This window comes from Hyperolius riggenbachi, chromosome 1 (assembly GCF_040937935.1).
Source record: "Hyperolius riggenbachi isolate aHypRig1 chromosome 1, aHypRig1.pri, whole genome shotgun sequence".
NCBI lineage: Eukaryota > Metazoa > Chordata > Amphibia > Anura > Hyperoliidae > Hyperolius > Hyperolius riggenbachi.
Window position 1 is genome coordinate 298697185 of NC_090646.1, and position 16836 is coordinate 298714020.

A 16836-nucleotide genomic window follows, 5' to 3' on the forward strand; every position below is an offset into this window, starting at 1 on the left:
CCAAACTATGCAAGAAAATGCATGTAATGACATCAAAAACTGCTGGTCTTCAGTAAAACTGCAGCCAGCAGTACATGCTGCAGACATGATCATAACACATTGTTAAAGTATCAGGAATGTGCTGCTATTACGGACAGGTGAACTATGAGCCTGATACCAGTGATAGACAGAGGCTTTCCTAAGGTGAAGTGTAAGTGGCTATGGGACTTCACCAGAACACCCCTTAAAGCAGTAGGATCAGCCATACTATGCCAGGGAAAAAAACACATATATAAGTAGATAAATACTTGACCTACCTACATAACACATGTATTAGACTGTCCACATTTTGATTTCAGTGAATGTTATACAGTAAATTACGAGAATTCTGTTCCTGGTGGGGACCATGTCTTTTGCCCACAGTTAAGGCTAACTCGTGATGTCATTTCTGCCCTTTACTTTTTTTCTTGTCTCCTCCAATCGCTGAGTCGCCTTAGCCTTGCTTGTAAACACAAGTGAGTAGGGGATTAGGTTTCAGATAAGAAGATGGCAGGGAAATAAAGGGAAGAGAATGAATAGATTATAGATAAAAAGAACCCCCAGCATGCAATTCTTTTGCACTACTACTAAAGGGACAGTGTTCATCAAGTATGTGATAACTCCAAATCATAACAGCAGAAAAAGTTTTGAAAGTTATGAATGCAGGATTAGCATCTTTATCACTTAATACACTCAGACCAGTTGCTGTTGAAATTTGATTTTTTATGGTGACGATACCGCTTTAAGAAATGACGGGTCGCTACCTCTAGTGGCAACAGACTACTTTGCTGCTTAGTAGTCAACTGGATCACTCCACCGGTGGCAAAGAGAACCTATAATTCCGCTGAAAAAGGTGCAGAGAAAAGTAGACAGTAACGAACTGGGATCAAGGACAGGTAGCAAACTAGCAGAAATAATAACAGGTCAGAGTTCAGAGCAGGCAGAAGACAACAGAGGTCAGGTACCGACAGGGTTCGGCAACAGGAGAACAGATACGATTCAAGGTCAAAACTACCCGGTGAGAGGAACAAGAATGATATCAAAGGTACTGGCTCCAGTAAACTAGTTCTGAGCTGTATGGAAGAGAAAGCACTGAGTGACTGTTACCAAGAATTTAAATATGCTTTTCAAATTTGGCGCCTTAGCCATGTGGGTGCACATTTTCGCCGAAGCACACGTTGTAACATGTATCGAGCATGTATGTCATAAGCCTAATGGCATAAACTAACTCCTTCAGACTACATAAAATACAAGCCTCATCTGTGCATGCAAAAGTGTGCCCCAAGATGCCGGAAACAGATATCATAACAGCTGCTTTGTGACCAGTACCTTTATCACATTTTCAGTATGGTTTCCTGCCATCCCAGAACAAAGCCCTTCTGATTCCTGACCCCTAACTCCCCCCTAATACAAACCACTTCCTAAATGCCTAACTTTAACCCTTTAACACTACTTTAACTCTGATCTCCCCTACCATAAAACCTTACATTAACTCAAAAACCACACCTAACCAAAACCTATGCCCAAATGATGGTCACCTTCCATGGTTTTCCATGTCCTGTGCTTAGCTCGTGTGCCAGCACTCACCTACTGTATAGCCAAGCACTTGCAAATCCCCCTGTGATCTGTAAAACCAATAGATGGTGTTCAATTACAAAAAAACCTGCGCACTGGTGCCCAAGATAAACACCCTAGATCAGTGATCTGCAAACTTGGCTCTCCAGCTGTTAAGGAACTACAAGTCCCGCAATGCATTGCAGGGGTCTGACAGTCACAGTCATGATTCATAAAGGCAAATTGTCACGGAACAGCCATGAGAAACGCGGGCGAATTGTAAGGAGCCGCGTAGTCCAATTTCTGATCGCTGTCTGGCTAAATTTGTGCAGCCATTACAGGAATCAGAACGGACATTCCTGTTTTTTTTTAAAGTACAAGTTTTTCTCCTCTGCCCCTGACTTAGATGCAGGATGTCTTTTGATGTGTTAATTCGCTTAGAATGTTTATCTTCCAATACCTCTCTAGTCACCAGCTTGGGACTCTATTCAGAGTAGGCTTCCCTCCCCAGCAGGGGGCTACTCCAAACCTACTTTCCCCCCCAGACTTCTTGGCACCGATGAATGGCCAATCTGAAAGCCTGGGTGGTATGATTTCCTGTCGGTATACGAAAACCGAATATCGCACAGCTATGAAATTCATATAGTCTTATTCGGTAAAATCTGGCCATCGTGCTGATATGAAATTCATTGTAATAGTCCGTCCGGTTATTGAGGTATGACCCTTCTCAAGAACTGGACCCACTGCCCTAGCCGTGTCTGATGTCATATTAATCTGTATTTTCCGACAAGTATTAATCTGTTATCCCCCTAAATATAACGGGTATCGTTTGTGAGGTACGGCAGTTTGTAAGTTTAAAACCTAAAATCTCTCAGAGGGAATGAACTGTCATTGGTGGGTGACTCAGAGGGGGCCGGCATTGCCACACCCCCAAACCAGCTTCATCAAAAGCACATGGCTGGCAGGCGGGCCTTGATTCCTCCATTTTTCCACCTTCATAAACATACGGCCACCGTGATAAACAAGTGGTGGCCATTTTGATTGAACTTAGCTGAAACAAAGAACTCTGCGGAACTTGAAATCAAGGACTTGATGATTTTCCCACAAAAGGACATTTTCCATGAAACTAAGTATTTTTCTCCCTTTCTTTTATTTTTTCATACTGGCTATTAATGTTTCAATAATTGTTGATTTTAATAATTGTCTGTATATATTAATTATTTATATTGCTTTCAATAAACCGACGCTATCGTCAGTTGTTGTTCTAGCTATCCTATTATTCAGCATACACAGAAACTGATCCCAGGTCTCTGAAGAGACGCTACTATTGTTTGTTGTTGGCTAGACAGAATACAGCGTGTTTTAACCGTTTTATTTGCAGGTCGAGAAATAGCCAGTTAGTGAGTTCCCCTGTCTCAGAAAACAGAGGTGGTGGCAGATACCCTGAAATATTGTGTAAAGTTGTAATTACCGTACCTCACAGGCTCCCTTCTGGTTTGTCTGCGGCCAATTCCTACGCATTGACTGCGACCAGAGTTTGCACGATCCGTGCGCTGGCACCGTTTGAAAGGCATTTCGCGGTCTTACCACTAGGGCTCCTGTGACACAAATGCATTGTTGAACTTAGAGTTCCTTAAAGGGAAGGTCCAAGCAAAAAAAAAATGAGTTTCACTTACCTGGGGCTTCTTCCAGCCCCATGTAGCCATCCTGTGCCCTCGTAGTCACTCACTGCTGCTCCAGTCCCCCGCTGGCAGCTCTCTGACCTCGGAGGTCAGGGCCACATTGCATACATTTTTACGCATTCCAGCTAGTGCAGGAACAAAAATGTACACGTTGCACCACTAACACGTAAAAATGTATGTGTTAATGTTCCTGCACTAGCGGGAATTTGTAAAAATAAATGCAATTCGGCCCTGACCTCTGAGGTCAGAAAGCTGCCAGCGGGGGACTGGAGCAGCAGTGAGTGACTACAAGGGCACAGGATGGCTACATGGGGCTGGTAGAAGCCACAGGTAAGTGAAACTCATTTTTTTTTTTTTGCTTGGACCTTCCCTTTAACCACTTGAGGACCACACTCTTTTCGCCCCTTAAGGACCAGAGCCTTTTTCTCCATTCAGACCACTGCAGCTTTAACGGTTTATTGCTCGGTCATACAACCTACCACCTAAATGAATTTTACCTCCTTTTCTTGTCACTAATACAGCTTTCTTTTGGTGCTATTTGATTGCTGCTGTGAGTTTTAGTTTTTATTATATTCATCAAAAAAGACATGAATTTTGTCAAAAAAATGATTTTTTTTTTCTTTCTGTGCTGACATTTTTCAAATAAAGTAAAATTTCTGTATACATTTTTGTGCTACATGTCTTTGATAAGAAAAAATCCATTCAGTGTATATTTATTGGTTTGGGTAAAAGTTATAGTGTTTACAAACTATGGTGCCAAAAGTGACTTTTCCCATTTTGAAGCATCTCTGACTTTTCTGACCACCTGTCATGTTTCATGAGGTGCTAAAATTCCAGGATAGTATAAATAACCCCCAAATGACCCCAATTTGGAAAGAAGACATCCCAAGGTATTCACTGAGAGGCATGGTGAGTTCATAGAAGATTTTATTTTTTGTCACAAGTTAGCGGAAAATGACACTTTGTGACAAAAAAAAAAAAAAGTTTCCATTTCTTCTAACTTGCGACAAAAAAAATGAAATCTGCCACGGACTCACTATGCTCCTCTCTGAATACCTTGAAGTGTCTACTTTCCAAAATGGGGTCATTTGTGGGGTGTGTTTACTGTCCTCGCATTTTGGGGGGTGCTAATTTGTAAGCACCCCTGTAAAGCCTAAAGGTGCTCATTGGACTTTGGGCCCCTTAGCGCAGTTAGGCTGCAAAAAGTGCCACACATATGGTATTGTCGTACTCAAGAGAAGTAGTATAATGTGTTTTGGGGTGTATTTTTACACATATCCATGCTGGGTGGGAGAAATATCTCTGTAAATGACAATTTTTTGATTTTTTTACACACAATTGTCCATTTACAGAGATATTTCTCCCACTCAGCATGGGTATGTGTAAAAATACACCCCAAAACACATTAGTATGTGAGTACGGCGATACCACATGTGTGGCACTTTTTTGCACCCTAACTGCGCTAAGGGGCCCAAAGTCCAATGAGTACCTTTAGGATTTCACAGGTCATTTTGCGACATTTGGTTTCAAGACTACTCCTCACGGTTTAGGGCCCCTAAAACGCCAGGGCAGTATGGGAACCCCACAAATGACCCCATTTTAGAAAGAAGACACCCAAAGGTATTCTGTTGGGAGTATGGTGAGTTCATAGAAGATTTTATTTTTTGTCACAAGTTAGCGGAAATTGATTTTAATTGTTTTTTTTTCACAAAGTGTCATTTCCGCTAACTTGTGACAAAAAATAAAATCTTCTATGAACTTACCATACTCCTAACGGAATACCTTTGGGTGTCTTCTTTCTAAAATGGGGTCATTTGTGGGGTTCCTATACTTCCCTGGCATTTTAGGGGCCCTAAACCGTGAGGAGTAGTCTTGAAACCAAATGTCGCAAAATGACCTGTGAAATCCTAAAGGTACTCATTGGACTTTGGGCCCCTTAGCGCAGTTAGGGTGCAAAAAAGTGCCACACATGTGGTATCGCCGTGCTCAGAAGAAGTAGTATAATGTGTTTTGGGGTGTATTTTTACATATATCCATGCTGGGTGGGAGAAATATCTCTGTAAATGACAAATTTTTGATATTTTTTTTTACACACAATTGTCCATTTACAGAGAGATTTCTCCCACCCAGCATGGGTATGTGTAAAAATACAGCCCAAAACACATTATACTACTTTTCCTGAATATGGCGATACCACATGTGTGACACTTTTTTGCAGCCTAGGTGCGCTAAGGGGCCCAACGTCCTATTCACAGGTCATTTTGAGGCATTTGTTTTCTATACTACTCCTCACGGTTTAGGGCCCCTAAAATGCCAGGGCAGTATAGGAACCCCACAAGTGACCCCATTTTAGAAAGAAGACACCCCAAGGTATTCCGTTAGGTGTATGATGAGTTCATAGAAGATTTTATTTTTTGTCAGAAGTTAGTGAAAAATGACACTTTGTGAAAAAAAAACAATAAAAATCAATTTCCGCTAACTTTTGACAAAAAATAAAATCTTCTATGAACTCATCATACGCCTAACAGAATACCTTGGGGTGTCTTTTTTCTAAAATGGGGTCACTTGTAGGGTTCCTATACTGCCCTGGCATTTTACGGGCCCAAAACCGTGAGTAGTCTGGAAACTAAATGTCTCAAAATGACTGTTCAGGGGTATAAGCATCTGCAAATTTTGATGACAGGTGGTCTATGAGGGGGCAAATTTTGTGGAACCGGTCATAAGCAGTGTGGCATCTTAGATGACAGGTTGTATTGGGCCTGATCTGATGGATAGGAGTGCTTGGGGGGTGACAGGAGGTGATTGATGGTTGTCTCAGGGGTTGGTGAGAGGGGAAAATAGATTCAATCAATGCACTGAGGAGGTGATCGGAAGAGGGTCTGAGGGGGATCTGAGGGTTTGGCTGAGTGATCAGGAGCCCACACGGGGCAAATTAGGGCCTGATCTGATGGGTGGGTGTGCTAGGGGGTGACAGGAGGTGATTGATGGGTGTCTCAAGGTGTGATTAGAGGGGGGAATAGATGCAAGCAATGCACTGGCGAGGTGATCAGGGCTGGGGTCTGAGGGCGTTCTGAGGGTGTGGGCGTGTGAGTGGGTGCCCTAGGGGCAGATAGGGGTCTAATCTGATGGGTAGCAGTGACAGGTGGTGACTGGGGGTGATTGATGGGTGATTGACCGGTGATCAGTGGGTGATTAGATGGCAGAACAGATGTAAACAATGCACTTTGGAGGTGATCTGAGGGTAGGTCTGGGGCAATCTGATGGTGTGGGAGGGTGATCAGATGCCCGTAAGAGGCAGGTTAGGGTCTGATCTGATAAGTGGCAGTGACAGGTGGTGATTGACGGGTGATTGACGGGTGAATGACGGGTGAATGACAGGTGATTGACAGGTGATTGACAGGTGATTACAGGGGAGAATAGATGTATACAGTACACAGGGGGAGGGGAGGTCTGGGGGGGTCTGAGGTCGTTCTGAGGGTGTGGGCGGGTGATTGGGTGCCCTAGGGGCAGATAGGGGTCTGAAAATATGCAAAAATTGTTCCTGCTCTTTGCAGACAATTACAAACTACTGCAATCTGAGAACAGACTACTACTACCACATTTCAATTAAAATGTTGGAAATTCATAGCTAGCTGAAAATTGAAGGTAATGTTTAACATTAAATTACAAAGAATGTGCAGTGTTGATACATGTTTATATAAATTTTTCAACAAAAGTGGAATGTCACTTAAATTATTTAGAGTCAAAGTGGGAGAACACAAATATTTAGATTATATATATATATTGCTGTATATTTTTCAGAAATATTGACAACCTTACCTGCAGGCTGTATCTGTTGGTGACACTGCATCATCCCAACTGTGTCTCCTAGAAGTTGACAATGACCTAACTAATATTGGAATGGTTTCCTTAGGTCTTGTCACATCATCTTTAGATCCTTTTTCCTTATGTATTTGAGATTCTAAAGGAGTACCGACATTCAAAGGCATTGGACAAAGCAGTGGCTTTGTGTAAGTAATTACTACTTCTCCATTATCAAAACTAATGTTGGTACCACTAGCAACACACAATCTAGGGATTGTAACCTTTGTAGTCTCTTGGTCCACAATCTTATTCTCAGTTAGTTCTAGATCATTGTAGTATTCAGTTCCTTGAAGAGAAGAGTCCAATGAAAGTAGATCTTCACTGCTACTAACCATGTCACTGCAGTAGTGATCATCCAGGTCATCTGACTGGTCATCCTAAAGACAAAAAAGTAATGTGATCTATAAACTAAAAAATTAGAAAATTCATGTATAGAATGTAAATGTTCTTGAAATGTAATGGTATATGATTTATAAATCAAACTGCAATGTTCCTAAGCTAATATAACGCATACAGTAAAAAAATGACGCGGAGGAAATAATGGCGCACCGTTCTGCCGATTATAAAACGCTATTTACCGTTTTAATGTAAATACATTAAAATGGTAAATAGCCTTTTATAAAACAGCAGAACGGTGTGCCATTGAACAATGCAGGGAGCTAGCAGAGGGGGTCGGGCTGGCAGCGGAGGTCGGGCTGGAGAGACAGTGGGCTGGCAGCGGGGTCAGGATGGAGAGGCAGCGGGCTGGCAGCGGGGTCAGGATGGAGAGGCAGCGGGCTGGCAGCGGGGGTCGGGCTGGAGAGGCAGCGGGGTCAGGGTGGAGAGACAGCGGGCAGTGGGCTGACAGCGGGGGTCGGGCTGGAGAGACAGCGGGGTGGAGGGAGGATTACGCAGCATGTGTATACATTACCTCGTCCCGGCCGGCGATCGCTCCTTCACTTCTTAGCTTGCACGAGTCCTGCATCCAGCCAATCACCATGCGGAAACTGAAACCGCCTGGTGATTGGCTGGATGCAGGACTCGTGCAAGCTATGAAGTGAAGGAGCGATCGCCGGCCGGGACGAGGTAATGTCTACACATGCTGCGTAATCCTCCCTCCACCCCGCTGTCTCTCCAGCCCGAACCCCGCTGCCAGCCCACTGCCCGCTGCCTCTCCACCCTGACCCCGCTGCCTCTCCAGCCAGACCCCTGCTGCCTCTCCAGCCCGACCCCCGCTGCCAGCCCACTGCCTTTCCAGCCCGATCCCTGCAAAAAAAAATATTAACATATAAAACGATAAATATTGTTTTAAGTGCAGCGCCAGTGCCATTCTGACACTATTGGCGCTGTCCCCAATATGCCACATGGTAGATTAGTACAGTATATCAATTATTTTTGCACAGATTTATTGACTAAACATAAAATGTTGGCAAATATACCCATATAACTTAGTGTGTGAGAATATATAAGTATTTCCTTGTGTACAAAGATTTTTTCTTGGGATCTCTTACGGTGGCCACTAATGATACAATTTGCTAAACAATCGTTTATGAATTATTCTTCACATGAACGATTGGAAATCATAGTTTAGGATCAATAATGGACAAAAATATCCTAACCAATCCAATCAGATTGATGGGATCGTTCCAAAAATTAATCAATTTCATTCATCTGATTGGATTGGTTAGGAGATTTTTGTTCATTAGTGGTCTCAAACTATAAATTCCAACCGTTCATGCGAAGAATTATTCATAACCAATCGTTCAGCAAATTGTATCACTAGTGTCATGAACGTATCGTGAAGAAACGCAATCAATCGGTTTTCTGATTGTGTTTCACAATTTCAATCCAGATTGCATGTCTAGGGACAGCAGAACCTGTGGTCTGTCTATTCATGTGATTACAGCTGTCCTCTTGAGCTGACAACATTTTTCCTCAAACTACCGGGAACAAAAGAGTCTCTCTTTAGCAGAGCACCTCAAAGTTAAAGGAGTTACCAGCCAAATTACCTAAAATGAGCTTTACTCACCTGGGGCTCTTTCCAGCCCCTTGCAGCCAACTGTCCCACGCCGACTGCTCTGCTCCCCGCTGCTGTCCTGGTTAGTGATGGGCGAACACCTGGATGTTCTGGTTCGGGAAAGTTTGCCGAACATGGCCGAGATGTTCGGCATGTTCGGGCCGAACCCCGAACTTCCCGAACATCCCGCTTTTGGGGGCCCTATGGGGTCGCAGGCATAAGGGGGAAGCATGCCCCGATCGCGGGGGGGGTCGGAAATTCCCCCCACCCCCTCCGCTAGCGCTCCCCCCTCTGCCCGCTTCCCCATACAAAAGTTTAAGCAAAGTACCTGTAATAGTGGATGGCCTGGCAGTGGCACTGTGGAGTGAGGAGGAGGAGTCCGGAGAGTGACGCGTTGAGGGAGGCCGGGCAGCAGGCGTGAGGTCAGAGAAAGGGCGGAAGTACCACAAGGGTACTACCGCTGAACCGCCCGCTGCCCGGCCTCCCTCAACGCGTCACTCTCCGGACTCCTCCTCCTCACTCCACAGTGCCACTGCCAGGCCATCCACTATTACAGGTACTTTCCTTAAACTTTTGTATGGGGAAGCGGGCAGAGGGGGGAGCGCTAGCGGAGGGGGTGGGGGGAATTTCCGACCCCCCCCCGCGATCGGGGCATGCTCCCCCCTTATGCCTGCGACCCCATAGGGGGGCCGTATTTGGCCGAACAGGGCCCTGTTCGGCCGAACAGGGGCCCTGTTCGGCCGGGCATTGAGCAGTTCGGGCGAACCCGAACAGTTTGGCCGAACACCACCAGGTGTTCGGCCGAACTCGAACATCACCCGAACAGGGTGATGTTCTGCAGAACCCGAACAGTGGCGAACACTGTTCGCCCAACACTAGTCCTGGTCTCCGTTCTCGTTATTCAGGCGTGGGGTCGTCCTTACTGCGGCTGCGCGAATCGCCACTGTCAATCACGGCCACGTGGTCCGCAGCGAACTGCGCAGGCACAGTAGTTCTGCGCCTGCACAGTTTGCTGCGGACCATGTGTCCGTGATTGACAGCAGCGATTTGCGCAGCCGCAGTAAGGCCGAGCCCCAGGTGAGTAAAGCTCATTTTAGGTAATTTGGCTGAAAACTCCTTTAAGTGTGAATTGCAAACCTGCAAGGGACCTGTAACGATTGGTGTCAGCACACAGAGTATTTCTGATTATTGGTGATCTGCAGTATCACCAATAATACAGATGCTATACCCGATTATGTGTGATGTGCAGAATCACCAATAATACCAGTATAGCTTGACACAGAACACCCAATGTGGTAAAATGTTTGGTGCAACAGTAAGGAAAGGTTATCTCCCGAGGAGCGGGAGATAAAGACTCTACTGCAGCCAGTGGACCCCTGAGGTGCAGGTAGCCACTGACAGCTCAAGCTGACCTCCTCGAGCGGAGGAGAGACAGACTGTACTGCAGCCAAGGATTCCCTGATGGACTGGGAATCAGACTGTACTGCAGCCAGTGGACTCCTATGGAATAGAGCCCCCTGACTGAACTGCAAGAAGGTCTTCCTGAGGAGCAAGTAGCCCTTGCAGCTAATTGACACCTGGAGAGTTAGTGTCACGAGTAGTACAGTAAGGCTGATCACTCAAGGTCTGAGTGACAGCCAGAAGGGTCAGACAGGCCAGGTCGGCAACACACGAGTAGACACAGTACAGAGACAGAAGGCTGATTTGGTAACCGGGTACAGGCAAGGTTGGCAACTGGTAGACAGATGGGCAGAGGTACCGAATCAGTGAGCAGGAGAGTGGTCAGGAAAGCCAGAGATCATAACAGGTAACATTATCACAATATCCTAGTCTTAGGTGTGAGGTCCTTGGTCTCAACACCTGGGAACTGGTCTAGAATATAACAGTAGCAACACAGCAATCTCCTAGTCTTAGGTGTGAGGTCCTTGATCTCAACACCTGGGAACTAGTCTAGTGGATAACAGTAACAACAAAGCAGTCTCCTAGTCTTAGGTGTGAGGTCCTTGGTCTCAACACCTGGGAACTAGTCTGGCTGATAACAGTAACGTAATACAATAGAAGCAACAGCGGAATCTGACTAAGTGTGAATTCCCAGCTCCGGCTGGTTCTAACACACTGTAAGATCTGACTGAGGTCTGAGTGCTCACACGTGAGTATTCGCAACGACAGACAACTTGCAACTAACAGGCAAGTCCTATATATACCTGCAGCGCTCCGCAGCGCCGCCCCAGCCACTCAGCCAATCCGGAGCCTAGCTGGGATCAGCTGATCGGCCTGATCAGCTGATTCCCCTTCTGCTGGCATAAAGGTCTTGTCGCCTGGCGCGTGCGCACGTAGCTCTCCATCTGTGTGCACTAGAAGGACCAGGCGAACCAGAAACATGCTGCTGCGTGGCAGAGGCCGCCAGCTGGAACGCGGAGACAGCCGCCCTGCCACTTGATCGCGCGGCGGCATCTCCGCTATTCATTACAGTACCCCACCCCCTGAGGAGTGGACTCCGGACACTTTCCACCCGGCTTCCTAGGGTGTAAGTCATGAAACTCTTTCTTTAGTTCTTCCGCATGCATGCGACAATCCGGCACCCAAGTTCTTTCTTCCAGACCATACCCCTTCCAGTGAACCAGATACTGCACAGAATTTTGCACTAAACAAGAGTCTAGAATCTTCTCGATCTCATACTCAGGTTGGTCGTCGACCATCACGGGGGGGAAGAGGAATCCACGTGTACTGCCGGCTTCAACAGAGACACATGGAATGATCTCACATCTCTCATGCAGGCTGGGAGATCAATCGCATAAGTGACATTATTAATCTTTCTGGTCACTGGTCCTATAAATCTAGGTCCAAGTTTGGGTGACGGTTGTTTTAAAGCTAAATGCCGGGTAGATACCCACACCATGTCCCCTGGAGAAAACTTCCACTCTACAGACCGTCTTTTATCTGCCTGTTTCTTCTGAGTCTGGAAGGCTTTCCCCAAGTTTCTCTTAACCATTCCCCAGATCTCCCTCAATGCTCTCTGCCAGTCCTCCAAGGCCGGAAATGAGGTAGATGCCACCGGCAACGGGGCAAACTTGGGAGATCTCCCCGAAACTACCTGAAACGGGGAAAATCCAGAAGAGGAACTCTTCAAATTCCGCAAATGGCAAAAACTTCACCCAATCGGACTGTGCATCTGCCACATAACATCTGAGAAACTGCTCAAGGGACTGGTTAACTCTCTCGGTCTGACCATTGGTCTGTGGGTGGTAGCCTGATGAAAATGAAAGGTCCATACCCAGCTGATGGCAAAAGTCTTTCCAAAATTTTGACAGAAACTGGACTCCCCGATCTGACACCACATTTTCCGGAATGCCATGCAGCCGGAAAACGTGCTGGATGAAGAGATCAGCCAACTCCTGGGATGAGGGGAGTCCTTTCAAGGGAACAAAATGAGCCATCTTACTGAACCTATCTACTACCACCCAAACGACCGTCTTGCCCTCAGACCTGGGGAGTTCTCCTACGAAATCCATTGACAAATGAGTCCATGGTTCACTTGGCACTGGTAAGGGTTGTAGTGTACCCACGGGTGCCTGGTGAGAGGGCTTGTTTCTAGCACAAACTGCACACTCCTCTACAAGCTCCTTACAATCTGTTGCTAGCGTAGGCCACCAAGCGCATCTAGCTAACAAATCCTGAGTTCTGGCAGCCCCAGGATGCCCCGCATTCTTATGGGAATGGAACAGTTGTAAGAGTTGCAGGCGAAACGGTAGTGGTACAAACATAACTCCCTCATGCTTCCCCTCTGGAACATCCTGTTGAAAAGGACTCAGAGTAGCCGTCCAGTCTTTCCAGGTCTCAGTAGCTGCCAGGACTACTTTCTGAGGTAGGATGGTTTCAGGGGTTGAGGGCTGCACTGTGTCGGGCTCGAAACATCTAGATAAGCCGTCAGCTTTGACGTTCTTACTACCTGGTGTATACGTTATAACAAATCTGAATCTTGTAAAGAATAAAGACTAACGGGCCTGACGAGAACTAAGTCTTTTGGCCCCCTCTATGTACTCCAAGTTCTTATGATCTGTATAAACTGTGATAGTATGCTCTGCCCCTTCCAGCCATTGTTGCCACTCCTCAAAAGCTAGTTTAATGGCCAAGAGCTCTCGGTTGCCAATATCGTAGTTTTTCTCTGCAGGAGAGAACCTACGAGAAAAGTAGGCGCATGGGTGAAGTTTGCCCTGCAAACCAGAGCGTTGAGACAATACAGCCCCAACCCCTACCTCTGAGGCATCGACCTCCACTATAAAGGGGAAGGTGACATCCACATGTCTCAAAATGGGTGCAGAACAGAACAGTTTTTTCAGTGTAGAAAAAGCAGAGTGGGCCTCTGCTGACCAGTGGTAAGTGTCAGCCCCCTTCTTGGTAAGACTGGTGAGGGGTGAAACTACCGAGGAGTACCCCTTGATGAATCTCCTGTAGTATTTGGCAAAACCCAAGAATCTTTGGAGTGCCTTCAAACCTACAGGCAGAGGCCACTCCAAAACGGCAGAGACTTTTTCTGGATCCATGGAAAGACCAGACGTAGAAATAATATACCCCAAAAAGGTAACGGACGTAACCTCGAAGAGGCACTTTTCCAACTTAGCATAGAGTGAATTCTGTCTTAATTTCTTTAACACGAATTTGACATGTTTACGATGTTCCAAAGGATTGGGAGAAAAAATCAGTATGTCGTCTAGATACACTAAGACGAATTTCCCCAACACCTCCCTAAAAACCTCATTTATCAACTCCTGGAAGACGGCAGGAGCGTTACACAACCCGAAGGGCATAACCAGATACTCGTAATGCCCATCGGGCGTGTTGAACACCGTCTTCCATTCGTCGCCATCTCTAATCCGTACCAGGTTGTATGCACCTCTTAAATCCAATTTAGAAAAAATCTTGGCATTGGTTACCTGAGCGAACAAATCATCAATCAAGGGCAATGGGTAACGATTTTTCACTGTAATCTTATTTAAACCTCGGTAGTCAATGCAGGGTCGGAGGCCTCCATCTTTTTTCTGTACGAAAAAGAATCCTGCCCCAGCTGGTGAGCGAGAAGGGCGGATAAAGCCTTTGGCCAAATTTTCCTTGATGTACTCCTGCATTGCCACTTTCTCAGGTCCTAATAGATTATAGAGGTGACCCCTTGGAGGCATACAACCAGACCTTAAATCAATGGGGCAATCGAAAGTACGATGAGGTGGGAGTTTATCTGCGGATTTGGGACAAAACACGTCAGCAAATTCCGCATACTGTATTGGTACACCTTTAACCTGAATCTTGGTGGCACAACGGTTACCTTCTCCAAACAGTGATGATGACAATGGGCCGACCAGCTCTTTAGCTGACCTGAAGCCCAGTCAATCTGAGGGGAGTGAAGTTGTAACCATGGCATACCTAGAATAATGGTGGAGGTTGTCATATGCAGGACAAGGAATTGTTAACTCTCTTTGTGTAGCACCCTGACATTTCACACCAACACAGGAGTCTGAGAAAGAGGTTGTCTACTCTGCAAAGGAGAGTCATCTACTGCAGTGACCAAAATCTGTTGGTCTAAAGGGAACAAGAGGATCCCCAATTTTTTGCAAAATCATAATCTATGAAATTAGCCGCGGAACCAGAGTCTATAAAGGCTTCGGTGGGAACAGTCTGACCCTCCCACGTAATAGAGCAGGGAAGGAGCAGACGATTATCGTTTAGAGGTAATGGCTGCTCGCCTAGGGTATTACCTCTGACTACACCTAGGCGGCAAATATTTCCTGACTTTTTAGAACAATTCTGAACTTGTGACCCTCCTCCGCACAGTATAAACAGAGTCTTTCTGATTTCCTGCGATTCTTTTCCACCTGCGTCAATTTAGAGTGTCCAATTTGCATTGGCTCAGGTGGGGGTGACGAGAGGTGGGAGGTGGAGAGGAGGCGTAGGAGACCTATCTTACAGCATTTCTACCCCGGGTCTGCCTTTGATAGCGTAACCGGCGATCTACCCGTACTGCCAAAGAGATTGCCTCGTCAATGGACTTGGGCTTAGGATGTCTTAACATCAAGTCAGAAACTGCATCCAATAAACCTGACAAAAAACAGTCTAACCGTGCATATGTTCCCCATCTAGCTGATACAGCCCACTTCCTGAATTCTGCTGCATAAACCTCTACCGGATCTCGACCCTGGCGCAGAGTCTAATGCCTAGTACACACTAGCAATTTTGATGGATCAATCATTGGTCAATTTTACCACCTCCATGTAGTATGAGGGCCAAACAAATTTTCAATTCTATGCAGATTATATAGGTAAATGGTCATACTACATGGAGGTGGTAAAATTGACCAATGATTGATCCATCAAAATTGCTAGTGTGTACTAGGCATTAAGCTTCCTTTCAGCGGTGGAAGCAATATCCGGATCATCATATATAATGGCCATAGCCTTAAAGAACTCCTGAACTGATGATAAAGCCTCATGCTCTGCATGAAGGCCATATGCCCATGTTTGTGAGTCCCCCGATAAAAGGGTCTTAATAAACGTAATCCTCTGAGTTTCGGTTCCCGACAGGTTAGGCCTTAACTCAAAATAGGACAACACTCAATTTCTAAAGTTCTGAAAGTCAGATCTATGTCCAGAAAACTTTTCAGGTACAGCCATACGAAGGTCTGTAACTGGAGGGGATCGCACTGCATTCACAGCCGTTTGAAGGACCTGTATTGTCCCAGACAAAGCGGTGATCTGAGTCTGTTGGCCATCCAGCACCCTGATGAAATTATCCACCGAGGTGGCTAATCCATCAATTCGGCTGTGGAGTGCGTCCATATTTTGTTTTTGGTCTGTCGTTTTGTAACGATTGGTGTCAGCACACAGAGTATTTCTGATTATTGGTGATCTGCAGTATCACCAATAATACAGATGCTATACCCGATTATGTGTGATCTGCAGAATCACCAATAATACCAGTATAGCTTGACACAGGACACCCAATGTGGTAAAATGTTTGGTGCAACAGTAAGGAAAGGTTATCTCCCGAGGAGCGGGAGATAAAGACTCTACTGCAGCCAGTGGACCCCTGAGGTGCAGGTGGCCACTGACAGCTCAAGCTGACCTCCTTGAGCGGAGGAGAGACAGACTGTACTGCAGCCAAGGATTCCGTGATGGATTGGGAATCAGACTGTACTGCAGCCAAGGATTCCCTGATGGACTGGGAATCAGACTGTACTGCAGCCAGTGGACTCCTATGGAATAGAGCCCCCTGACTGAACTGCAAGGTCTTCCTGAGGAGCAGGTAGCCCTTGCAGCTAATTGACACCTGGAGAGTTAGTGTCACGAGTAGTACAGTAAGGCTGATCACTCAAGGGCTGAGTGACAGCCAGAAGGGTGAGACAGTCCAGGTCGGCAACACACGAGTAGACACAGTACAGAGACAGAAGGCTGATTCGGTAACCGGGTACAGGCAAGGTTGGCAACTGGTAGACAGATGGGCAGAGGTACCGAATCAGTGACAGGAGAGTGGTCAGGAAAGCCAGAGATCATAACAGGTAACAATATCACAATATCCTAGTCTTAGGTGTGAGGTCCTTGGTCTCAACACCTGGGAACTGGTCTATAATATAACAGTAGCAACACAGCAATCTCCTAGTCTTAGGTGTGAGGTCCTTGGTCTCAACACCTGGGAACTAGTCTGGTGGATAACAGTAACAACACAGCAATCTCC

The 16836-nt window shown here is 46.0% G+C and overlaps 1 protein-coding gene across 1 annotated transcript in view; it reads right to left on the reverse strand.

Moving 5' to 3' along the window:
* LOC137508681 (rho guanine nucleotide exchange factor 18-like) overlaps positions 1 to 16836 on the reverse strand; it is a 249878-nt gene that overhangs the window by 195931 nt on the left and 37111 nt on the right. The window contains exon 3 of the mRNA XM_068233775.1: positions 7074 to 7495. Within this exon, the coding sequence (XP_068089876.1) occupies positions 7074 to 7495 (422 nt within the window). The remainder of the gene's footprint in view (positions 1 to 7073; positions 7496 to 16836) is intronic.